The sequence below is a fragment of the Pleurodeles waltl genome, chromosome 3_1, assembly GCF_031143425.1.
Source record: "Pleurodeles waltl isolate 20211129_DDA chromosome 3_1, aPleWal1.hap1.20221129, whole genome shotgun sequence".
NCBI lineage: Eukaryota > Metazoa > Chordata > Amphibia > Caudata > Salamandridae > Pleurodeles > Pleurodeles waltl.
In genome coordinates, this window is record NC_090440.1 from 402,725,499 (window position 1) to 402,752,919 (window position 27,421).

The window sequence follows — 27,421 nt, forward strand, 5'->3', positions numbered from 1 at the left end:
CTTTGTATAGTATCTTGATATTTTAACTCGACTTCCCGATCATTGGAACAATTTCTGCGCATTCTCAGTAACTCCCCATACGGGATACTCTTTATAAAAGGTTTGGGGTGAAAACTTTTACCATGCAAAATACTGTTCATTTAAGTTTTCTTACGATAGACTGTGGTCTCTAATTTATTATTCTCCACATAGATGTTAATATCCAAAAAATTAATTGATGATTTACTCATTTCACATGTAAATTGCAAGCCTAAATCATTGTTGTTCAACTTATTAAAATAAGATTGAAAATCCTCCTGTGATCCCTGCCAAATTATAAATAAAACATCAATAAATCAAACCCAAAGTGCAATTTTATCCATGAATAAATCATTATCCTTACCCCAAGCAATTTCCCTCTCCCACCAACCCATTGTGAGGTTGGCATAATTCGGAGAAAGGGAAATGCCCATTGCTGTTCCGCACATTTGTTGGTAAATTTCATGATTGAAAATAAAGATGTTATTTTTAAGACATAATTCTATCATAGATAGTAGCATTTTTGAGTGCTCAAACTCCACAATACTTCTCTGCCTTAAAAAGTATTCACATGCTCTCAGGCCAATTTCATGATTAATAGATGTATATAACGACACAACATCAATTGTGACCAATAAATATTAATCTAACCAATTTATATCTGATAAAATTAGCAATAAATCCCCTGAATCTTTGATGTATGAATTTAAGGTCATCACGATGGGTGCTAAATAATAATCCACATAATCTGAGAGATGCACCTCGAGGAACCACCACCCCCTGGGGCAAAGTGTAAAAAAAGAAAGGTGGTCCCTATGGAACTCCCACACCCCAGGGACCACCATCTCCCAGGGACTACCATCTCCCAGGGCTATATCCTGTCGGAGGAGGGCAGAGCAGCTCCTGCTATGTCCTGGGGGTGCCAACGCCAGACATTTCTGTTTGCTGTGACTTTGCTACAGTGCTGCAGCCAAGCCACAGCAAACATTCTGCTGTTTGACAGCGGGCCCTTTAAAGCAGTTCCACTGTCAAACAGCAGAGCTTTCATCTCTGTCCCCTGCACGCATGCAGGGAACCGAGATGAAATGCTTCAGAAAAGGAGCTGCTGTCAAAACAGTTCCATGCTTGCTGAAGCAATGGCACTGCGAGGGAAGCCTTAAGGCTTCCCCACAGTGTCAGGTAGTGTGTAAAGGGTGTTTTATTTTTTAATAAAATAAAATAAAATAAAATAATTAGAAATATAGAAAGGGACTGTGGGTGAGCCATTAAGGCTTCTCCGGCGGTGCCAGATAGCCCTTAAAGGGCTTTTGATTATTTTTTTAAGTTTAAATAAATAATATGGAAGCCCATAAAGGGCTAGAAAAAAAAAAAGAAAAATGAAACCCCATAGCTCAGTGAAGGTTGCAGACCTTCACACTGAGCTATGGGGTTCGAGTCCAGCTGGACTCATTTCGATTGTTTTTTAATTGAAAAAATATATATAATTTTTTTTTTTTAAACAAATACATTTTTTTATTTTAAATTGGAGACAAATAACTCATTCTAAGTATATCAGACATCAAAGCCTTAAAAACTCTATCTCTCTCCCTCTCATATTCTTTCTCTCTCCCTGTCTCTCTTTCAATCAATTCTCCCACTCACACACTCACTCAGACACTTACGCACCTACTCACAGACCCACTCAGACACTCAAGCACCCACTCACAAACCCACTCAGACACTGACGTAGCCACTCACAGACCCACTCAGACGCTCATGCACTCACTCACAGCCCAGTCAGACCATCATGTACCCACCCAGTTACACACTCACTCACACCCACTCAGACCATCACACACCCACTCACACATCCACTGACACTCTGATGCACCCACTCACAGACCCGCGCACATACTGACACACCCACTAAAACACTGATGTACGCACTCTCACAGCCAGACAGACACTCTGACAGCCACTCTTACCCCCAGATACAGCTTCTCACACCTATTTTCATACCTACAGAGGCTCCAGCTAACTTCAGCTGTGCATGTGCAAAGGGCAGTGCACAACATCCGGTTGGGTGGTTATGGGTGTTGGCTGCAGGGACTGGCTTTAGGCCAGCCCTTGCAGGCAACCCCTGGTGTGCACGAGACAAAGCATTGCCCGGTGCAAGGTTGAGTGATTATAGGGGGTTGGCTTCACGGCAGGGCCAAAGGCCAGCCCCTGTGGCCAACTGCCACCACGCACGGTCAAAGGCCATGCACAGCAGTGGCTGGATTCATGTGTAGATATTAAAATTACTATACATTAAAAAAAAACATAGCAATTCACTGAAAAAAGCAAAGGTTACAGGGAGTTAGGTTCTGAATGTACTCATGCAAAACCATAGAAAGTCAGCAGCTATAATTAGAGTTCATTCAAGTAACTAAAACTTGCACCCTAAGGTAACTATAACTAACACCTTCACCATGCACAGCTAATTACTCCACATATTATATCATTAATGACATATTCCTTACCATCTTTCATACTCTCAATGCAACATTTGCAAGCAACTTATTGATGAGACAACTGTGCATGGCGAAGGCGTGAGTTATAGTTTCCTTTGGGCGCGAGTTTTAATTATTTGAAAGAACTCTAACTATAACTGCTGAATTTCTATGGCTATGGGCCATGGGCATGGGCAGTGCAGGACCCTGCCATGAGAAGTCTGGCGGAAAGCTGAGCTGTAATCAGCCAGGCGGCACTGAATTCAGCACTACCCTGGTTGAATACAACTCAGACTGCAGAGACAGTGGTCCCTTGATGGGTCTGCCCATCAGGGTTGTAATGTGGTGGTCGGACCGCTACAGTTGTGGAGGTCCAACTGTCACCGCAAGTGTGGCGGTCCTCGTACTGAGGCCCTAAGTTCCCAGTGTCCTGTAATGGCTGCTGCAACATTTTCTTTCATGTTGCGGTCAGACAATCAGAGTTCTCGCATATGCAGGAGCCTCACTCCCACAGGAGCATGGTGGCCCAAGAGGGAAAGTCCCCATGGCCAATCAGAACGCTCTACTATTTCAAAGTTGAGCTCGCGGGACTCTTGCAAGAGTCCCTCGAACCCAACTCTCCAAATATACAAATATTTTTGTATCTTAAATTCTCAAAAACTATTGAACCGGTTTGCGTCACAAAAAAATCACAAACTATGCTTTCTGGACCAAGGTCTAGTTTCCTGTCAAATTTGGTGTCAGTCAGTTCAACTGTTTTGGCTGTAGATTTTTTTTTTTAAATCTATTGAAAATGCACGGGTATTTTGTATATTGGACGCACCCTTTTTCTTGGCCTCACTTGATAGATCACCACCAAAGTTTACATGAATAAAATAGGCGAAAAAGAGCACTTTAAAAAAAAATTGTGAAGGTTCGTCAAATGGCACCAAAGTTATTAGCAAACTACAAAAATGTTCTATGGAAACAGAGACCTAACTATAACTACTCAGTGGCGACCACCACTGGGTTTTATATATATCATATTTTTATAAACATTTACCATGAAAAAGTGGGCCTAGCTCAGACGTGTCATGGTATGGCGCGATACTTTGTCTGGATGGGATATATAACTCCATGGAAAGAAGAACTTGTACAATGTGTGTGGCTCACATGCAAGAACTCTTAAGGAAGTGAGTTGCTATTCAAAGCGAAGCATTAAACGGTGTGTTTTGGGATCCACGTGAAACTGTAGTGAGGCCAGTGGCAGTAAAATGAAATAGGCAGCAAATTCCAAGATCTAGAAACTGTTGCAAAGAAGGGCTGATAATATTATCCTTTTTTTAGATTGGTACAGGTCATTGGGTATACAGAGTTTGGAGCAAATCTTTAACAAATTTAAACGTTCCTTCCATTCTGCTTCACAATGTTGCATTCAGTAATTATCTATAACTGTATATAGAAGCAGGGAAAGCTAAGAGGCGAGAGAGAGAGGGAGAGAGCGGGTGAATTTGTGTCTCTGTGCATGCATGTGTGTTTGTGTGTGCTGCTGCTTTTGCTTTGGGTTAGGATGTACCTAGAATGGCTGAATGATAATTTTTATAAGACATGATCGCATGCTGGTCTAAACAGGTAGCATCTCAATGGGCTGTTTAACGTCGTGTCCAATTGAGTCAGGCATGTGTTTTGCAACCAAAAAGACTTTGGATTAAATCCTACCCTTTCGCCCGTCACTACTTGTTATACAGTTTTTTAAACGAAACATATCAATTGCCTTTGGAAAGACTTTTCAAAGGAAGGGTTAAAGGCATAGAAATATCAACTGATATACAATTGGTTAAAGTGCGAGCACAGCACTTTAGATGGAGACCCCAGGCAGGAACAATGGTAATTCTTGCCCTTAAATGACAGACTGAAAAGAAAGGGATGAAAAACGATGTTGAACAACCCCCTGATCTACACTCCTTGTGCTCCCTATTGCAACATCAAACAATATTTATCTAAACAGAACAAAAATGCATGTTTTATAGAGTAGAGTGAGCATCTAACAAAGAAGAATTTGCCCACTAGCTGTGGCGCTTGTAGTTGTTAAATGGCATCTCAAGATTCTGCAAAGGTCAGTTGTCACAATGAGCAACCAGACAGGAAAACTATCAGAATGGAGTAAATACATGATCCAGTTTGCCATTGCTATAAAAATTATTTTAAAGCGCTAACCACGTCTGTGGAAGCAGCAGGCTTGGGATGAAAATTCTGAAAAGAAGTAAAAGTCGTGCACTCTACCTTTCCATGCAGGGAGAAAAATAGTTTGCTTTTCTCACTGTGCTCACCTGTTATCTTTCCCCTCACTGGCTTCACTGCTCCTGTTCATGAGGCTTTCTGCTACGTAGCGGCCCTGGACCAGACTCAGTCTAGCCTCTTCCCACCCATCTGCCAGTGATCTGATCTGGTTATGAACAAACAAATTCTTAATAAATGTTAGCATTATAATAATAATCCAGGCTTGTTCTGATTAATTGTATCTACAGAGGCTCTTGTTGAAATGAACACAAACATTTAGTTAGTAATGCATGCATGCAAAGGAATGTAAGCTCTATTTAGTGCAAACTGAAAGAAAAAGGTGTTCTGGAACTTTAACAAAAGCAAACCAGACAGTAAGTGTGCCAGATTAGACTTTGAAGTAGAGCAGCATCTATCAACTTTACCAGGAACGCTTCAATTTGACATACAAGATAGCCATGAATGAACTGTGGTTGTCAGATACCCAACTCTTGCTATATCTAGATAGATTCAGTAATAAAAAACGATGGCCACAATTTGTTCAACTGAAAGGATACATTCTCATAACCACTATATACGTGCCAAAATAAATAAAGTCACACAAAGAACAGATGATGGATGGAATGCTGAACATTGACAAACACAGATCTTGCCTAAATGCATTGTTTTTCTGCTCACCACACTATTCCAGTTTGGACCCAGCCATATGCAAATCAGTCTTGACCCTGCTCCCTTTAGAACAGTCCAGCCCGAACATCAAGACCAGGTCCTTCCTGTACCGGAAACAAGCATTCTGGGACTCCTTTTGGGGTATCATCCCTCATGAGCCAGACTAGCCTGAATCCAGTGGCATAGCAAGCACCAGACTCACGTTTCGGCATACCCTTCCCACATAGGTACCCCTTCCTGCACAAAACCAATCCTGCAAGCAACACAGGCATCCTTGCACCATGGTGCAAGGGTGCCAGCGCTGGCACTAGGCTGCCTAAATGGCACCAACGCATGGGGAAAGGACAGAAATGTGCAGTGATACGGTGTATTCCTGCCCTTTCCGTTTGATGCCAGGGAGAGCAGCAAGGTGACTTGCTGTGCTGTTCTGCACCAAATTCCCATAAATATGGGCCATAGTGTTTAATCATGCTCCTGCTTTAGTGCACCTGATCAGAAAATTAATCTCTTCCAAACGACCTGCAAGAGAAGAGGTTCTACAATATGGGCAGACTCAGCTTTAAACTGGGAAATAACATGCCGCTCCAAACAGTACTTAGTCAAGCAGTGAACCTGAAGCGCCACTATAAGCGGTGAAGGACTGCTTCCTGATCAGGGTCTCAGAGCCTGAAGGAGAAAGAGGTATTGTCCACACTGTAGGTCCTTTGGAAAAGATTATGGGCCTGATTACAACTTTGGAGGACGGTGTTAATCCGTCCGAAATGTGACGATATACCACCTACCGTATTACGAGTTCCGTAAGATATAATGGACTCGTAATACGGTAGGTGGTATATCCGTCACATTTGGGACGGATTAACACCGTCCTCCAAAGTTGTAATCAGGCCCTATGTGTGTGGTCGGGGGCACCAAAGCAGGATCATAATATAATCTTAGAATTTGCTAAAGTAATGCAACTAGTAACCTGCAAACAGAAATTCAAGGCTAGGAAGACACCTAACTAAAATAAGAAAAGGCACAATTGGTGCTAGGGCAGTGGGTACAGTAAAAGCCAGAAAGGAAGCTATTGTGAAAAGCTGGGGTAGTGCTGAGAAGTGCACAGTAAAATCCTGCAGCTAGGTTTCAAACTGTGCACTGAATGGGAAATGAACAGACACCACTTGCAGGCAGGGTCCTCACAGGAAGTGGGAGGGTGAGGCAGATGAGGCCCAGAGGTTATATCTTTGACCAAAAGATAGGTACACCAAGCCAGCATTTTGCTTTCAGTTCCCTTCCAACTTTCCAAAGTGCACCATGCCCAGTTAATCACCTGTGGACACCCCTAATCCACAGAAACCCCATACATGTCTGATACTGCCACACTCACAAGACCCGGAGGAGCACAGATAGGGGTCAAGTCTTGGCAACGATATGTACCTGTATGAGGGAGAATTCCTGTGTTTTGGGGAAACATGGTACCAATCTGACATGCAAATGTAATGATGTAAATATAATGTAAAGAGATTTCTAAGAGCGCATGGCTACTCAAGAGAGTTTCCCGGCGCTACAAAGTAAGTCAAGTAAATTAAAAACTAGTGAGATTACTGTTAGAAAAGCCAAGTCTTCAGTTTTTTCTTAAAGGAGGTTTCATCCTGTATCTGCTGCAGGTTCAGAGGGAGGTTATTTCAGCCCAGGGGGGCCAAGAAAGTAAAAGAGTGTCCACCAGACCTAGCCAAGTGTGCTCTAGGAATCCTCGCCAGAAAGATATTGGAGGACCGTAAGACTCTAGTAGCAGGCAATCCTGGCCGTTAGATATTCAGGTCCTGAGAGATGGAGTGCTCTATGCATTAACAAAGAGGACTTGAAGAGAATCCTTTTTTCCATGGGGAGCCAATGCAGGCTGCCTAAATGCATAGCTATGTGTTCTCATCTAGGTAGACCAAGAGCCATCCTAGCCACAGCGTTCCGCACAGTCTGAAGTTTGTTTAGCATATACTTTAGCAGACCCACATACAGGGCATTTGCATAGTCCAGCCTGGACATAACTAATGCCAATATCACTGTGATTCTAGTTGGAACTGATAGAAAAAGCAAGAAAAAAAAGAATTTTGCCATACGTAGAATACGTAGCAGACCCGACTAGAAAAATAATTTGAATGTGAAAAATAATTTTGTTGTCAAATTTGATCCCCATGCTTTATACAGAGCCTGCCTATGTATCAGGTGCCGGCGTCACTGCGGGCCAATGAACATCTAGTTTAAGAATAAAATCATGCTGGAAATTGAGGAGCTCTGTCTTTTTGGTGATACATATCAGTTGATTGAGTCATCCACCGAAAGACAGCCGACAGACAAGGTTCAATGGCATCCTGTTCAATGGGCATTCCTTTGTCAAAGGTAAAACGAATCTGGGTATCATCTGTGAATGAGATAATCTTAGCCCCAAATGATTCCACCAGATTAGCCAGTGAGGCATATAGATATTTAATAATGTGGAGCTAAGCGCAGAGCCCTGAGGATCTCCTACTGAAACCTTACGGCTTTCAGCGGAGTAGGGAGGTAGTCATGTAGCTTGACTTCTGTCATCAAGAAAGGATTTCAACCATTTCCAGGCATTGTCCCTAATGCCAATCTCCTGAAATCGGACGAACAGTCTGGCAAATGGGACCGTGTCTAATGCAGCTGATAGGTCCAACAATACCAGAACAGCTCTGCCACCTGCATCGATAGTAGCTTTAAAATTTCTGAGACTTCCAACAAGGCAGTCTCCATACTATATCCTGGCCTAATAGTTAGAGATCTGGTGGTTAACAAGTTTTTCCAAAATCTTGGAAGGTGTGGGATGAAGGGATATAGGTCTGTAATTGCCTGGGACATTAGGGTCCAGGCTAGGCTTCTTTAATAGCTGGACGATTTTAGCCTTCTTCCAGCAAGAAGGAACTGTTGCAGTGGCTAAAGACTTATTCAACAGTACATTCAGAATGGGATTCATACCATCAATACCTAATGCCAGAATTGAAGGAGGGCATGGATCATCAGGAGAGCCAGACTTGATGTTCAGTATGACATTTCTGGGAATCTTCCAGTGTAATTGTATTAAGTACAGGCAAAGCGCAGGATAGAATTGCCACTGTTACGAATACAGGGTCCTTCCTTTCGGCCTCTCATCAGCTCCTTGGTGCTTCGAGAAGGTGATGCGTCCAGTCATGGAGTTCCTCCGAGCAAGAAGGGTGCGTCTAATAATTTACTTCAACTACATTCTCATCATGGCTCAATGTCCTCGCCTAGGTCTCTCCCATCTGGAATGGTCCATTTCCCTTCTCTAGAACCTGGGGTTCATAATAAACATTCAGAAGTCGGTCTTAATTCCATTCCAGTGTTTGGACTTCCTGGGTTTTTGGCTGGACTCTACCCTAGCTCAGTTGCTCTTTCCCCCTCAAAAGATTAATTTAATCAAGAGGGAATTTAGGTTACTGTTGTCCAGACAGACTGCATCATTGAGGGCGATTGCCTGCATGGTGGGCCTGCTCTCTTCCTCAATCCAGGTGATATTCCTGGGTCCCCTCCACTACAGGGCTCTGCAGTGTTTGAAGATTTCTCATCTTCAGAGAGGCCTTGGACATCTGGACCAGATTCCCCTTTCGCAGGAGGCTCGGCCGGAGATGCTCTGGTGGTTGGAACACATGGAGGCCTGGAACGGCAGGGCCATCTTTGGTTTCTTCCTGGAGATGCCAGTCTTTGGGGATGGGGACCTCGTTGCGGGTCGGTATCCACAGGGGGTCACTGGTCCAAAGCGGAGCTGGACTTTCATATCAGTTGTCTGGAGATCCTCGCGGGTTCGTTTGCAATCAGGAGTTTGTCCCCTCTCAAGACAAATTGTTTTATTCTTCTTCGAATGAACAATATCTCGCCAGTGAGATATGTCAACAAACTGGGCAGGACCAAGTCTCGCATTCTGGCAGAGATTGCCAAGGTCATTTGGCACGTTTGTCTACAGCACCGGATTTTGGTAGTGGCGGAATAGCTGCCGGGGCACAGCAATTCGGTGGCAGATTGGCATTCTTGCCATCTTCGGGATTTCAGTTGCTAGAAACTTCAACCCAAGGTCTTTAAGGTTCTCCAATCCTGGTGTGGTCCCTTCTTGATAGACTTTTGGCCTCCGATCTCAACTGGCAGAAGAGGAGACCTGGTCTTCCAGCACCCACAAGAGATATGCTTCTGCTTGGAAACAATGGTGTTCTTAGTGCAGTGCACGGAACGCAGATCCTTCTTCAGCGGATTGCAGTCTGGTCCTAATTTATTTTTTTATCCCTAGCTTCGTCTGGCCTGGCTTATAGATCGATTAATTCTTATTGGTCTGTCATTTCTGCGGGTCATTTGCCAGTGGATGGTAAACCGGTGGGGGTGTTACTCATCATTTGCAAGCTTCCAAAAGTCATAGCCTTTGAGATGTAAATATAGTCTTGAGATTTTTAGAGTCTTGGCCATCTAATAGATTCCTTTCCAGGAAACAACTGTAGGTTAAGCTCAGTATGTTGTAATGTTAAATCTCTTGCAAACGGGTTTCTGATGTTATGGCTTTAGATTTGGCTGGTAGGGTTTTTTCTCCTGAGGGAGTAACCTTATCCATTTATCGTCGTACCAAGTGCAATTCGAAATCAGTTTCCTATCCTTTTTTTGTTGACAATCCAAAATGTGTGGTACAATGTCTAAAAGATAACGAGGTAAGTACAGAAGAATTGTGTTCTGATATGGGGGGACAGTTATTGATTTCACTTGTTAAACCTTGTCACCCTGTATCATCAGCCACTTTGGCTAGATGGGTTTGTTGGCTCTTGAGCGAGGCAGGCATTGATATTTTCAAGTTTAGTGCCCATTCAACTAGAGGAGCCTTGGCTTTAAAATCTTTTGCCTTAGGTTTCAGGTTAAAAGACATTTTAAGGGCTGCAGATTGGTCATCTGAATCTACGGTCAAATCACTTTATTATAAACCTATTGTGGATATTGCTTCTGTGGTTGTAGTCCAGCTTTAAACAAGCATAATATGAGCCTCCGGACCTGACATAGAATAAAAAAAATTCTAGCATTCGCGTTAAGAATTTTAAAATTCTATTAAGGACACGGAGGAGAGGATTATCCCACCACACTATTTGATTTGTTATTTGATTTGTTGTTATTAATGTAACAATTATATCATTATTGCTGTATTTTTAGTGCTTTTTTCCCTCCCTTTTTTCTGCTTCTGTGAATTTGTTCTGGTTCATTTTTATGGCCTGGTTTTTTCATCTCCTTGCAGGTAATGGGGACAAATGATCCATTGGTGTATCAAGTGGATTTTTCTGGTGGTTGACGCTGATATAGGGTCTTCGTTCCTCTTCATTCTTCAAAGTTGGTCTTCATTTGCTTCTCCTCTACATTTCGTGTGGTGTTCTTCAAGCTTATGTTCTTATGGACTCCGATATGCTATTACTGTGTGTTCGAGCAAAGAAAGAGGAGTTGTTACATTGTTGTTAGCATTATACAGGGGGGGCTTACTCTATGGTTATCACGTGCTGTGTATACTCTTGGGATTTGTAGTTTTTTTCTGTTTTGGCTTTCTGATTGGATACTGAAGAAATTTAAGTGAAGAAAGAGGAGCATAATCCTCACCTCCGTGTCCTTAATAGAATTTTTAAATTCTTAACGCGAATGCTAGAAATTCTTTTATTCTCTGATAATTTGGGCATAATAGCTGGTGCTGGCCACTTCTGGGATGCTGAATGGCACAAATGGGCTTGCCCCTGGAGAACCTTCCACACGTCTGCTACAAGTCCCTGCCACAGCCTGCATTAAATAGAAGCTTCTAATGCTGCCTTAGGAGAGAAAGCATCCCGCCCACACGGCAACTAAAGCGAGTGAATAAAGAAGCGAGACAGCTAACTCGCCGCCATGATGGGAAGTGCAAAAAGTAAAATGTGCACTAGCACTGATAACACAGCCCCCCATAGAACAACATCAAAATTCCCCTCCAGTATTCAAACAATTTCAACAGAATAAAGTGTCCCAATTCGTTGTTTAAAGGCGTTTTTTTCATCAATAAGATTTCAGTAAATAAAAGTAAACGTTTTCCAAAACTGACCATGCTGAACATGTCATCTTCAGCCCGTTCACATGCCAGCCAATTGGAGTAAAAGGGGTCTGGCATGCAACAATAAAAATCTTATGATGTGTAGATGTTGCAAATATACGATTGTGGTATGTTTCTATACATGCAAGGCAGGCTTGACACGAGTGACTCAAGGGCAGGGCCCATAAATTGACATTTCGTTTTCAGTTGCAATTAAAATTTTCACTCCGCTGCCCTCAAATGAACCGAAAAAATGTATTATGTGGGGCGCTTAAAGAAATCAAAGTGGTACATGTGTATGTGAGAGTGAGAATTTTCTAATATGTTTATTAATGATTTTCCTATTAACCCCTGCGGTGCCTTGGACAAGGTGATCTCGTCCAAGGCACTTGGGCTTCCCACCCACACCACTCAGTCGTGGATGGAAGGGGAAGCCCTTACCCTTCCACCCCCGACCCACCCCTCGGCAATCCGATGACGTCAGCGTGCTCAGCACGCGACGTCATCAAATATTGCCGAGGGACGTGCTGGAAGCCATTTGCTTCCAGCACGTCCAGAAGAAAGGAAGTAAACGGTGAGTCCTTTCTTCTTTGGGGGTGGGGTGTGGGGGGAAAACAGACACGGGGGAAAGGAAAGGGTTTTTCCTTTCCCCCGGTGCCTGTTTTCTGTGGATTCCTGCTTGATCCTGGAGCAGGAATCCCCACTAGGCACCAGGGATTACCTTTTGCAGTTAGTTTTGGGGGGCGACCCCTTGGACAAGGGTCGCTCCCATTGGGGGGCATTTTTTTCCTTTGTCGGCCCCCCCTGGGGGCAGATCGGCCGATTTTTCCGCCGATCTGTCCCCGGGGGGGCCAAAAAACTACTGGACACCAAGGATATCATTATTTGCATATATTTTGGGAGCGACCCCTTGGGCAAGGGTAGCTCCCATTGGGGGCTATTTTTTTTTCTTATTTCGGCTCCCCCTGGGGGCAGATTGGACAATTTTTTGGCCGATCTGTCCCCAGGGGAGGGGCGAAAACCACTAGACACCAGGGAAATTATTTTCTTTGTTTTAGGGCAGCGACCCCTTAGGCAAGGGTCGCTGCCCCGGGGTCAATTTTTTTTTTATAGGTTTCGGCCCCCCCTGGGGCTAGATAGGCCATGTTTTTGGCCGATCTGGCCCCCGGGGGGGGTCGAAACCCACTAGGCACCAGGGATTGTGAGGTGTGTGTGTGTTTTGTGTGTTTGGGGGCACCCCTTGGGCAAGTGTCGCCCCCCCCAAAGAGGGGAAATTTCGTATTGGCTATCTCTGCAGAGGGGCCTCTTTTTGTAGGCCCATCTGCCCCCAAGGAGGGCAGAAACCACCAATACGGCAGGGATTTTTTTTTTTGGTTCCCCTTTTTTTTGTTTAGTGCTGGGGGTGCCCCCTGTTTGCCCCCTTTGGCAAGGGTCGCCCCCTAAAGTGGGCACAGAGCTGTTGGTCATTTCTGCCCTCCCTGGGGCAGATCAGCCAATTTTTTTACGCCCATCTGCCCCCAAGGGGGCAGAATCCACTTAGGCACCAGAGTTCCTGTGTATGTGTGTGTTTTGTGTGGGGTAGCGGCGGTCACCCCCCAAAGGGGGCACGTTAGTGATGGCCATTTCTGCCCACCTTGGAGGCAGATCAGCCTATTTTTTTTTAGGCCCATCTGCCTCCTAGTGGGGCAGAAGCCACTTAGGCACCAGGGACAATTTCTAAGTTCTTGGTGGTGGGGTGTTTGTAAACTGGCGAAGTATTTGTATTTGTGATTATAACAGTTTATTTCTTCTTTGTTTTCTAGTTCAAAGCTTTTGCTTCCTTTGCTGTGTATCCTTGCGGTTTTGGCAGTAGTTGTCCTGCGGTTTGCATAGTTGCATGTTTTAGGTAAGTGAAAGCAATTTACTCCAAAGGAGTATTGTTGACATGCATGAATGACATGTTTGTAGGTGGTGTACTAAATGTAGTATTGTGTGTGAAATTGTCCTTAGATTTGAGCACAATGATATTTGTGTTGTCATATATCTAATTTGCGTTTTTCTTTTTTCTTTCTAGTTGGATATCATTAGTGATTGCTGTGTCTGTGCAAAGTAGTTGCTGGTGAGTAGCTTTTTCAGGCAAGTGAGTGGTATAGTTTTTTAGTACATAACTCTTTGTGATAAAGCTACACTTTGTTTATTACTTATTTTAGTGCTAGTTGTTGTTGGCAATCCATTTGTTGGTAGTGAGGATCATGGCTAGCCGCAGAGTGACCGCTCAGCAGGTTGTTGGCATGCTCTTTGAGTCGTCTTCAGACCATGATTACGAGACTGACTCTGCATCTGAGGCAGAGGAGGAAGTGAGAGATTCTGGCAGTGAGTTTTCTGTCCGAGAGTATTCTTCTGATGAGGAAGCTACTCTCAGTGCAGATGAAGGGCCTGTTGTAGAGGAGGACATTGATGTGCCAAGAGTGCAGCAGCCTGGGGCTGAACGGTTTCCCATTACAAGACCTGACACCTGGATTGCCCCAAACATGGAACAGCCACAGTTACCTGCATTTACTGGTCACCCAATACGGAAAACTTTTTGCCTGTCCATTTCTTTCACTTGTTTATGGACGATGTATTTTTGGAAGAGATTGTGGAGCAGACTAATTTGTATGCAGAGCAATATTTGCGGGACAAAGCTGCCAGACTTAAGTCTCAGTCTAGAGCTACTCAGTGGGTTCCCACATATCTGGAAGAGATGAAAAAGTTTATAGGTTTGACTTTTTTGATGGGGTTGATCAGGAAGCCGTCACTGGCTTCTTATTGGTCTACTAGTCCCTTGATGGCAATGGCTATATTTCCTGCAACTATGACACGTAATCGCTATTTGCTTCTTCTTCGTATGCTGCATTTTGTAGACAATGCTTTAGCTTTGCCACGAGATCACCCTGATTTTGACCGTCTTTTTAAGATTAGGCCTGTCCTTCATCATTTTGTAGATCGGTTTTCAGAGGTCTATGTTCCAGGCAAAGAGATAAGTGTGGACGAGTCTTTGGTCCTTTTCAAGGGGCGTTTAGTTTTTAAGCAGTACATTCCTAGTAAGAGGGCACGGTATGGGATTAAATTGTATAGGCTGTCAGAAAGCAGTACAGGATATGTGTATAATTTCCGGGTCTACACTGGTAGGGATTCCAGTATTGACCCTCCTAGTTGTCCGGCCACTTTTGGAGTTAGCGAAAAGATTGTGTGGGAACTTGGTAGACGACTGTTTAACAAAGGTCACCATTTGTACGTAGATAATTTCTACACTGGAGTGCAGTTGTTCAAGGAGTTGTTTAGAGTGGACACTGTTGTTTGTGGCACAATCCGTTCTAACCGGAAAGGCTATACGAGGGAGCTTGTCTGTAAAAAACTTGAGAAGCGACAGTGCAGGAGGGATGTGTACATGCTATCTACCATCCATGATGAGAGTACTTCCCCTGTGACTGTTTGGGGTCATGTTGCGGAAGTGCACAAACCTGTGTGCATTTTGGACTACAATAGGCACATGGGTGGTGTTGATAGAGTAGATCAGAGGTTGGAACCTTACACTGCTCTTCGTAAGTCTTACGTGTGGTATAAAAAGTTGGCCCTACATTTATTTCATTTGGCAACTTTTAATGCTTTTATTGTGTTCAAGGATTGTTCACGTGAGTCAAGAATGACATTTGTTCAATTTCAGAAGTCAGTGATAGAAAGCCTTATTGTGGTGGAACAGGCAAGAGTTCCTAGAGTAGAAGTGGTGGAGGATGTGGCTAGATTGAAAGATCGGCACTTTCCAGATCACATTCCTCCCACTCCCAAAAAAGACTTCCCACAAAGAAATGTAGAGTATGTGCCCGGAGATCAATCCGGAGGGAGAGCCGGATGTACTGCCCCGAATGCCCTTCAAAGCCTGGGCTGTGTGTGCCCGGCAGTTTTAGAAGTTACCACACAAGGAAAAGCTTTTGGGAAATACCGTGAGCGTAAACTGCCTATTTTATATTTTCATATGTTCGGTTTCACGGTTGGCATTACTGTCATGTATTTAGTTAGAGCTTTTGTGTTTGTAGTTTTGTACTTATTTTATAATTAGTTAGTGGTTTCTTTGTTGTTTATAAACAAAACAAAAAAGTGATGGCGGTGTGCTTGGGGTGGCGCTTGGCTGGCGATGTGCATGGGGTGGCGCTTGGCTGGCGGTATGGGTGGGGTGGCGCTTGGCTGGTGGTATGGGTAGGGTGGTGCTTAGCTGGCGGTGTGCTTGGGGTGGCGCTTGGCTGGAGGTGTGCTTGGGGTGGCGCTTGGCTGGCGGTATGGGTGGGGTGGCGCTTGGCTGGCAGTGTGCTTGTGGAGGCGCTTGGCTGGCGGTGTGCTTGGGGTGGCGCTTGACTGGCGGTGTGCTCGGGGTGGCGCTTGGCTGGCGGTATGGGTGGGGTGGCGTATATATGTCATTTTAACCAGCTGCTATTGATCTTATATGCTTATCATTTGTGTTTGAGAGTTATTTTTGTGACACTAGCGTTGTTAATATAGGGAAATAAATCTATGATTTTAATTACTAAACTGGTGTAGTTATCGACTGAAACTTTATAATATTGATTGTTGTTATTATTGATGGTCCTCACACCTCCCATTGGTGACATCCTCTAGCGCTGAATCCACTATTCAGTATTGAAGTGTTGATAATAGCTAGGATACTGTGGCGCGTTAGCATGTATGAACAACCACCTTTAAATAGAAAAAAAAAAAAGCTCCTACAAAGAAGTGCCCAAACACTCGAGCAGTGAAATGGGGAGAAATGCTGATGCTTCAATGTTAAAAAAGTATAACACGCTGTTGTACGTTATTCCACGTGTAATCCTAAATTTACAGTTATGCCACAAATAGTGATTCTTACTGTGAAAGGCCAGACATACTCTAAATGAATGTGCTAGCTTCTTCCTGTTAATCGGCGACTGCACCAATATAAGTTCTGTCCTGGAAGGGTGGACCTGAGGAGGAGTTTAGTGATGAAGTACTCAGGGGCAGATTTACAAGCCCCTTGCGCCATTTAGGCGCTGCCATAGCAGCATTTTGTTTAATGCTAAGGTGGTGCAGGTGGCTTTTCTGCAGTGCCATATTTACAGAGTGGTGCAATACTTGCATTGTGCCACTTTGCGACCCCTATGTGCCACATTATACCTTCGTCAAGCATAATGTATGCAAGGGGGGCATTCTGGCGCAGGGAGGCACGCAAAAATGGCGCAGTGAAATTTACAACATTTCACTGTGCCATTTTCTCTGTCATTTTTAACATCAGGCGTTAAAATGATGCACCCATTATATTCAATGGGCCTCCCTCTGCTTTGCTGCACTAGCGTCAAGATTTTTTGACGATAGTGCAGCCAAGCGCCACAATAGAGTAAAAAAATTTGATGGCATTGTGCTAACGACCGCCATGGTGTGCCATATTGTAAATACGGCGGAACCATGGAGTCGTTAGGTGCCGGTAGGGGGAGGTAAGAAAAGTGGGGCTTCATTTATGATGCGTCACTTTCTTGTAAATATGCCCCTTAGTGTCTCTAGTTGAGAGAAACGCTATATCTCATCTGTTCACTTCTGTTTTTCATCTCAACTGTAAGATCTTTCAAAACGCTCTTCTTCTCTTGCTAAGAGTTGCATTTTAATTAGCCACATTAGACAATACACCACATACTGTTAAACCGTCAGTTCTGAGCAGCCATCAAATACCGTATTTTTCATTGCGGTGCACAAACATGCAAACCTGCTGAGGTGAAAGCTGCATGAAGTGGCAGAGAGGAAGATGAGGCAGCAGAGGTTGGATGGCGCGCAGGAAGTAGTTTGGCCAGGAAGGAACGTCCCCGAACGTATTCGCCACCAGGAGGCGCTTCACAAAAGCCCTCTTCTGCATGAACTTCATCTCTGAGCTATGACTCTTGATGGCAGCCAAACTAGGACAAAGAACAACGGAGCCATATTCAGTTCCACACATAGTACAGTGTGCGCGCGTGCCGAAGAGATGACTCTGAGACTGGCCTGGTTAGATGTGCTACTCAATGACGTCGTTCCCTTTTCTACGGATGAATTTGAAGCTATGTTTTTTTTTATTATTAATTTACCTGTATGCTTTTTATGGAGTCCTTTATGCTATCTTATTTTAAAATTAACTTTGCCCGTTTTTTTACCATACAAGCAATGTCATTAAGGTCAAGAGAAATGAAACGAAAACAACACGGACACGCATATTACTTACACGCTCTCATTGGCCAGGAGTGCTGTAGGTAAGCTGAGAATGTCAGAGATGGACATGAATGGAATAAACTGAGACAGGTCAACAAACAGCTGTGGTGTCAGGTGGGGGAACTTCTGAATGAGTAACGAGGTCAAGCTCTCCAGGCCTTGCTCATCCGACTCAGTAACCTACAGAGGGAAACCAGACACGGTTATGCCAGTAACAACTTGCTACACATTACAGCTAGGCATACCTGCCAAGACCCCAAAGCACACTCTGAGGCATTGTTCAGCAAAATCATAAGGTAATCGCATAAGCATTCTTGAGTAGAAACACCATTCAGATCCATTTTAGGCACGGGCAAAGTATGCAGTTGCCCTGGGACCCCACCTTCCCTGGAGGATCCATGGTAAAATGACCATATTATCAAGCAGACAGAAACGTCATTTCCTCGGTTTGGGTCGTGTGGCTCGGCCAGTCTAGTGGCTCAGAGGACTAATGAGTTCCCTACAGGGGATGTGTGTTTCATATCACGGTCGCAGGTTCAACCTCACGGAATCCACTGGGCATTTCACCCTCCAGAGGTCGATAAAATGAATACTGTTGAATTGGGTAATAATAATCATCTGTTACTTCAGAGCCAAGACATCCTTCTGAGTAATGTGTGTGTGTGTTTTTTTTTTTTACAAATACACGTTTTGTTTGGAATAGGCGTCTACAATGTGTACGTTTACAATTCTCTGTTACAAGAGTAGTGCTTGTGTCTCGGTCTGCCATTTTACATTCTCCCCTGTCGCATATGCTGGTCTCACAAGTTAAGGCTGCAGCTAGCACAATGCAGTGCAGACAGAGAGCTATTAGACTCGAGCGGGATGTTTATAAGAAATAGCCCATAAAGTCGTAGTGAAGGGATCCTCACTATCACTGACTCGCGTTGCTGGGACGATACACTTGAATGGGAGCACTGTCACTTCAGAAACCGGACTGGTGGATAGTGCTACCGACTGTGCCAACCTGCCCACAACGGGACAAGGCCATACATGTCCGGGTCCCGCTGGCACTGGACCCATCCCTTGTCCCGAAGGTAGCTTTAAGGGACCCACGGGGGTTTGTGATATGGGCATGCACAGAAAATGAAACTTTTTCAATATGACCTGTAGAAAAACACTTCTTTATACCAACCAATGTCCACTGTTAACATCTGTGCCTCTTTCTTGCTTTGTGCACCCATTTTGTGCCTTTCTTCATTTGGTAAAGCACCTCAAAGATGGAACCTCCCTCGTCACCTTTATTACATGTGATATCTGTTTCAATTCCAAATGATCCTCTTTTTAGCAGCTTCCGCTCATTGAACTTCGGTTTGTGCATCATCAGAGATGCATGCATGCATCACTTCTGCCCACACTCTTCAGCACATGAAAATGACCACAATGTAACCATCTGCTGCATCTCTTGTGTCTCTTGATGTCCTAAACTGGCAAAGCATCTGTTTGTATAAAGTAAGTCACTATGCCACTCTTCTACCCAACGGACCCCTCACCAGGCACGCAAACAACGCAAGCACTCCATTGCCAAAGCAAGGCTATGCAATCATCCATCCACTTCCTGCCATACGTCCTACCATAGCTCCCACGTCTTGTAATACTGCAGTAATGGTAACTCCCAAAATCACGACAGAACAAGAAACAGGGAATTTCACAACATCCTCACATCCACCTACTCCGTCAGCCTCCCACCTCCCCTTTGCAAGAGGTGTAATGGACCAGTCTATAAGCTAACCCTCAACCCCATCCCTCCAGGTATACAATAATGATAGAATACTAGAATGCAGGTGACTCTGTGGACATTCCAATCTTATGCGTGTCACATATATGTAAACAACATACGTTTTGTAGACATGTTTGATACATATCTTGAATCAGAGCAAGACATAGCAAACAATATAAAAGAATGGAGGCGCTCCTGTTTGGGTCTGTTCTTACAGTACTATTGTAACTTCTCTCTGCATTACAGAGAACAAGCACTGGCAAAGTAAAGCAGGTTGGCTTTTGTATAGTGCATACGTGCAGAGCTGCATATCATTCATGTAGAACATTTCAACGTTATTGTATGGTGACCCTTCTGCTCCCATGTGTTTGAGCCCTGAGGTACAGACTCAGGTACCTTCACTACAACAGCTTCTTGCCATATTGAAATACGTAGCCACCCTGTGTTCTCCATATGGGTGAGTGTGAGAGGAGTGTCTATGTGTGTGTGATGTGAGCTGATGTCAACCATAGACAAATGGTGATTGTAAACTGTTGCCTGTATAGTGAATTTCTTGTGTTGAAGCAAAGTTTGAAGGGTGATAGTGTCATTGATTTTATCTAGGGTAGAGCCCTAGGAAGAACTGGCTGTTCTGGGGGGTTGGAAATGGACATGCACGGTTCTGCAGGCTTTCCCCCCACAGTTGATGAATGGATTTCTATAATGGAAAGAGAAGCACTGAGGAGTATGTGGACCTCAGATAGCCTCACATTGTTTAAAGTTTAAGTGAGCAACCACACTGACCAACTATCTGAATAGGAGCAGTCTCACAAAGATGGCAATTGTTGAGCATGATAGTGCATTTAATTCGAGTCTATGCATTTTCTGGATAAAGCATATATAAGGAAAAGTCTGCCTTCCTACTGTTGAATTGCAAAGTCATTTCATCTATCTGCTCAACTTGTCTCTCTTGCTCTTGGAGTCGAACCTAATGGTATTTCACTGAATACTCAGTAATGCTAATGTGGATGAGGACTACAAGAATTGTCTTCATACAAAGGTAGCGTTTACATTTAGGCATAGCTAGGGATTTAACTCGCTTGCACCTCTCCCTGAGCTGGGTCCTGAAACTATTGGAGACTAGCTTGTATCACCTACCTACCTTTCTTCAGGGGACATTGCAGAGACATACGTTTATTTATAAAACATGAAATTCCATAAGAAGCAATTTGTTGTCACAGATAACAGACGTTTATTGCAGCTTAACTATATAACTTAATAATTTTGTCAACCTCAAGAAGTTGAATTGCTAGGGGGGCAATTGGTATCTGAACCTGTGAACACACAGTTAAACACAGACTGGCACTAGATTCACTAGTCTACCACGTCACTAGATGTTTGGTGATCTCATCCTTAAGAATTCAAATATTCTTATTTGTCCTTGTTGGCTATTGAAGGAACTTAATAGAAATGCAGTCCATTAATAAATAAACCGGCATATATAACAAGCCCTTTGTGCCTCCTCACATCTCACTAATGTCATTTTTTTACGCTAAGGAGGTGTTAAGGAGGCCCCCACCATGCACCATATTTACAAAGTGGCACAATGAATGCATTGCCCTACTTTGTAATTCCTTGTGCCACATTATACCTACACCAGGTATAATGTATGTAAGGGGGTGTTCCCACGCAGGGCGGACGAAAATATTGTCCACAGTGAAAATTACAATATTTCAGTGCACCATTTTTTCATCATTTATAATGCCTGCTCAGGGCTGGTGTTAAAGTGACGCTCCCATAATAACCTATGGACCTCCCTGTGCTCTGCTGGACTAGCGCCATAATTCATGGTGCTAATCCAGCAAAGCACCACAGTAGTGTAAAATGATGACACTATTGTGCTATGGTGCGCTGTATAGTAAATACATCGCTACCATGGTGCCATTAAGGGACGCAGGGCGACCCACAAAAAGTGGCGCATCAGAGCTGATGCACCACTTTCTTGTAAATATGCACCATAGTGTCTCTAACAACCATGCGGAAAACGCTTCAAATGTGTTACACAGCACCTTTGCAAAAACGTGCCTTGGCAACACCAATAGGTTTCACCTATGTAAGATCATGGGTCATTGTTTTCTTTATACAATGCACAGCACGTGGAAAACGATTTCCCATGAAGTGGCCTACCCATCAACCTGTAAAAATAAGGGGTGGCTCTTTTCACACATTGTATCACTTAATACATTCTTAGATAGAAGTAAGTTTAGAAGAGCAGTGAGTGCATGAAACACCATCGGAATAATTGATGTCACCTCGCTGGACTGGTTTCTTAGGATATCAGTTCCTCTCCGGAGGAAGGCATTGTGTGACAGCCTGAAACAGTGCCATAGAGGATTATCAAGAAATCAAGGATAGTTGCCGAATGAATGGTCTTTTCAACATGAAGCTGTCATCACCGAAGCTTCGTCGCACAGAATCTCTCATCCAATATTCCCATGCGGTTCACCTGCAGCCTGCAACTAGAGGACAGTGTGCGTCTCGTTATGGTTTGCTTTTTAAAAATATTTAACCTCGCAGAAGTGCCATATAAAATAATAGCCTGGCAGGAGTTGTCAGTTTTAGATGAAGTCCATCTCTGGATGCTTTTTAGTTCCGACTTCTTGTAAGTGAACAAAAACACTGTTTATGAAAAAAAATCAGCTTCACTCTTTCTCTTCTTAAACTCGGAATATTTCTATCTCGCTACCTCACACTCTTCATCTCTCATACTGTTTCTTTCTCAATCGCTCTCTCATTCTTCCCACTCTGTCTCTCTAGTTACTGTTCTCTTTCCAGTCCTATTGCATTCCTCTCACCTGAAGTTTGTCTCCCCCCTCCTTCTCCATTTCCCCATCTCTTATTGTCTAATTGAGTCATATTTATCTTCATTGTTACCCTTGAAACATTTTTATAAAGAAATGTGTGAATATGTACAAAATTAAGTAATACTATAAAAAGTATGCATTCTCAACATAATTCTCCCTTTATTACCAGATAAATGAGTCGGCCCTGCAGCTTAATTTGGTCCACCTTGTAGGAAGCTGGCCTGGTGTTTGGTGGACACCTATGGTGTTGTCACCCTATACAAGGTCCAGAGATCCCCTATTAGTAAAGTGTATGCAGTGTCTAGCAAGTTAGAGCTCTCTAGAGGTAGTAGCTGTGGATGAGCAGCCAAGACTTATCTAGGAGACATGCAAAGCTTATGCAATATCACTATAGTCACACAGCTCTTACAAACATGAAAGAACCACAGTGTTAGAACAATAAAGGTACTTTATTGTAGTAACACAAATACTAAACTACTATATAGGCAATACTCCAACTGGAGGTAAGTAGACACACTAATATATACACATTAGAAATCAGTACATAGCATAGAAAGCAATAGGCACTGATAAAAGCAATAGCAAAGAGTGAGGGCCCTAGGGGAGGGCCAAACTATATATACTAAAAAAGTGGAATTTGAAAGGCAGTCTCCTACCCAAGGAAGTGGGATCAGTAGAGAGGAGCTGTAGGAGTTAGGTACCCCAAGAGGTGAGTACCAGTGTGACCCCCAGTGACCAGGAGAGCAGAGGTAAGTACCTGATTTTCCCCAAAATCAACAGGAGGACTTTGGAAAAGGATTGTGCAAGACCCAGACAAGACTGAAAGAACCCAAAGGTGGATCCTGACAGAAGAGACCTGCAAAAGAAGGGGACCAAGTCCAGTTAGAGTTGGAGTGTCCGGTTGTGGCAGGATCCACTACCCACCCTTTTGTGGATGTAGGACCAGGTCGATGGGGGACGAAGAATGTCAGCAGTGCAGCACAGGAGCAGACCAGGAGTTCCACTAGTGATGCAAGTGATGTCCCACGTCGGCGGTCGTCATGCAGTTGGTCAGTGGTGCTAGAATACCACCAGCAAGCCCTGGCAAATGCAAGAGTCAGAGAAAAAGGTTTTGCAAGGCTGAAGAGGACCAGCAAGGCCCAAGGAACTCGACCCAAGGAGGGGATTCCAGGGTGACCCTCACCAGCAGGGAGAGTCAGAAGAAGAGGAGGCAGCACCCACAGGTGACCAAGAGGCAGCAGGCACAGGACTGGCAGGAAGGCTCACACAGCACGTGTGGCTGTGCTTTGCAGGAAGGAGTACTGGAGGCCGGGGCTACACGGAGCCTAAAGATCCCCTGGAGGAGGAACAAACAAGCCTTGATAGCTGCAAGAGTCGCAGTGCACAGGGGTACTGTCCTGCAAGGAGAGGCAAGGGTGTCCATCTCCCAAGTTGGAAAGCTGGTAGAGAGGACTAAGGGGACCACTCCAGAATACCACCTATGATGCAGGATCCATGCAGCTCCAAAGGAGGGAAGATCCACTCAGACGGTCGTTGTTGCAGTTGGTGCCTGCGGCGGTGGGGGAGTGACTCCAAGGTAGATTCCTTCTTACTTCTTGTGCAGGCTGAAGACTCGTCGCCCTCAGAGGATGCACTGCCGAGGAAATGTTGCAGTTGCTGGAATGAGCCAGAGAAACAATGTTGCAGAGCGAGTCGTCTCTGAAGTTGCATATTGTTGGTTCCTGGAGGGTCCAGTTGCAGTCCCAGTGGCCAGAAGATGAAGTACATGATGCAGAGGAGTCCTGCTGGAATTTTACATATCGAATCGTAGGACCCACCCCAGAGGGAGACCCTAAATAGCCCAGAAAGAGAGATTGGTCACCTAGCAGGGTGCCCACCTATAAGGGGGGGGCTGTGATGTCACCTACCTGACCTGGCTGCTCAGATGCTCCCAGGGTCCCTGCCCACCTTGGGTTCAAGATCGGAGAATCATGCGGCCACCTGGAGGCGCTATGGGCACCACCCCTGGGGTGGTGATTGACAAGGGAGTGGTCACTCCCCTTTCTATTGTCCAGTTTCGCGCCAGAGCAGGGACTGGGGGTTCCTGGCTGGTGAAAACTGGTTTAAGCAAGATGGCACCAAATGTGCCCTTCAAAGCATACCAGTGGCTTGTGGAGGCTACCCCTCCCATGCAATGTAACACCTATTTTCAAGGGAGAGGTTTGTTATCTCCCTCTCCCACAGGAAATCCTTTGTTCTGCCTTCCTCTGCCTGAGCTGGTCAAGCAGCAGGAGGACAGAAATGCAGAAAACTCCATAAGATTAGTAAGAACAATGCTGAGGGTCCTCTAAGGAGCCCCCAGAGTGCATGGAATCATACTACCAATACTGGCAACAGTATTGAAGTATGATTCCGATATGTTTGATACCAATTCTGCCCAGGTTTGGAGTTACCATTATGTAGCCGGACACAGGTACGCAGAGACACTGGTACATGGGTGAAATGGCTTCCTCGCACCTACGAAGTCCAGTGTAATGGAGCTGGAGTTCATAGGGGCACCTCAGCTCATACAGGTGTGCCCTCACACACAGGCTCTCTGGGCTAGGAGGGAGTACCAAAGGTGTGACTTACAATGATCTGGTGCAGTGACCTGCAGTGAAAGGATGCATGCACCTTTTCACGCAGGCTTTAATAGCAGGCCTGCAGACACATTTTGTATGGGCTCCCATGGGTGGCATAATAGATGCTGCAGCCCATGGGGATCCCCTGGTGCCCCAATGCCCTGGGTACATAAGTACCATACACTAGGGACTTACATGGGGGCACTAGTATGCCAATTGTGGGGTGTGCAAAGTCCTAAGCAACCACAAATAGAGGGAGAGAGCAGAATCACTGGGGTCCTGGTTAGCAGGATCCCAGTGAAACCAGTCAAAATAGACTGACAGCAGGCAAAAGGTGGGTGGTGACCATGCCAAAAAGAGGTTACTATCTCACACACCCTGTTACATAATTGTAGTGGCCCTGACCTACATATAGCCATGCGCACGAGTCATTAAACATGCTTTTTGCACGCACACAAATCAATGGACAGATTTGCACAGACCAACACAGAGAGACTCCCACACACACATGGAACACACATAAAGACAGATACACTCACAGACAGTTCACAAGTAGACAAACAATAGACTGGGGGCAGATGGACAAGTATACTGTGAAATTAGTGGAAAGATGGAAAGAGGGATGGATGTTTAATTGCTATTGGGCAGATGCAAGAACTATGCCCTTAATAATTAGTCCTTTTGCGAAGAAATCTCATTTCTGTGCACTAGTACATTTGGTGGAGTTTATCACCTACTAAGTTCGCCTTTACTAGGCAATGGGCTAGTTCAGGTTCCAAGCCCACGCAGGTCTCGTCGTGTATAGAATGATCATCTCTAATTAACAATGCAATACACTCCGCCTGCCTGCTCCACTCTTCACCTTTTTGGAATAATAATAATACATAATCAACCCTGCAATTCATTAGCTGCATCTCTTAAGGTCCAACATATTTCACGGTTGCCAGGTTGCTTCAAGTACATTAGGCAACATATACACACTCCCGGCCTTCTCTTCACAAAATAAGTATCAACGTGTTAATGAAACTGTGGTGAATTAATTAAACAAATACTTCACCTCCTGCGATATGCCAATTTGTTAAATGACAATTCATGATTAAAGCATGTGCTTTATCTTTTACGAGGGTAACTGTTAATCCTACGTGCACAGTGCAATCTGCATGCATTCACCATACACAGTTTGATTTTTCCAAGTTAAACATACATTTTCTAAGCTAAACATACATGAGGTGCGCACAATGTTGTGTGTGTTGTTTCAATTTCACTGCATTTTCTTTCCCTCTATGTAAATTGGGCGATGTACACATTTGCGGATGGAACTTGGTTATGGTTCAGTATTTTTGTCCCTGACACAATGGTGATGTGCTCTGGACTCAAATGGCCCGAGCCAGTAAATCGCTCTAATTTGCTCTTATGAAAGATTTACTGAAACTTGAAACTGTGGACTAATACCAAACCTCGCAGGCTATAAAGACAATGCCTTTCTCAAATGCTTTCTCTACCCACCAGAGAAAACAGCATAGAACAGATTAGAACAGAGACACAAACGCAACTCTGTTCCAGAAAAAAATTTATATGTAGGTAACTAAGTTGATCACAACGTCTGATATTCTACACAGTGCATCCAGGTTTTTATATTCACAAAATAGTTCGGCAGGAATAAGTGGCACGAGTGCCAATCATTTAACCCAAACCTAAAATTAACAGGGTGGAGGTCAGAGAATACAGAGCAAGGACATCCAAGTCTAAGGCCCTTTTTCAGAATTATGACTCCGGTTCTCTTAAAACAGACACTGTAACCCTCATGCCGAGAAAGCTACCATATAGAAGACGGTGAATATTTTCTAACATGCCAATATTATTATTCCATATGGGTACCTGCACACGATGCCAGGAGCGATGCATCACCGAGACAAAGCGCTTCACTGCATCATTCTCAGCAGACATCAGGAGCTTCTGAAAACTGTCCCGGGGCATCTGCAGATACTCCTGTGAATACGGAACCGGAGAAAAAGTGTATTTTTATATTGGCTTTCTTTATTTAATTTAAACTTCGTCCCACCGCTATTAACTTGGTACTATTCACTTCATTTACTCAATCTTTTGTATCTAGTGGAGATGCACACATGTTCAATGCCAACATGACTGGAAGCATGCATGTACACACTGCAAAGGGCACCGGGACATTTAATAAGCGAAGGTCTCCCAAAATCAATCACTGGTGGGATTTTTCAAAAAGTATATACTATTATTGTATTTATAACAACATTAATAAAAAGGTAATAATAATAATAATAATAATAATAATAATTGTTATTATAATTATTATAAATATGTCACTCAGGTATAGAGTTATCGTCGTAATAATACTACTACTACTAATAATACTGATAATAGAAATAATTGCCATTATTCATTATTGTTAATAATAATATTAATAACAATAATAATAAACGAGTGTTATTATTATTATTACTACAACAACTTTATACTCG

General features: G+C 44.0%; 1 protein-coding gene across 1 annotated transcript in view; it reads right to left on the reverse strand.

Annotated features, from left to right (window-relative positions):
* The window catches only part of STRC (stereocilin), a 293,114-nt gene that overhangs the window by 236,209 nt on the left and 29,484 nt on the right, over positions 1–27,421 (reverse strand). The window contains exons 7-10 of the mRNA XM_069221443.1: positions 26,805–26,915; positions 17,738–17,904; positions 17,249–17,435; positions 4,799–4,914 (exon numbers count right to left, since the gene is read on the reverse strand). Of these exons, the coding sequence (XP_069077544.1) occupies positions 4,799–4,914; positions 17,249–17,435; positions 17,738–17,904; positions 26,805–26,915 (581 nt within the window). The remainder of the gene's footprint in view (positions 1–4,798; positions 4,915–17,248; positions 17,436–17,737; positions 17,905–26,804; positions 26,916–27,421) is intronic.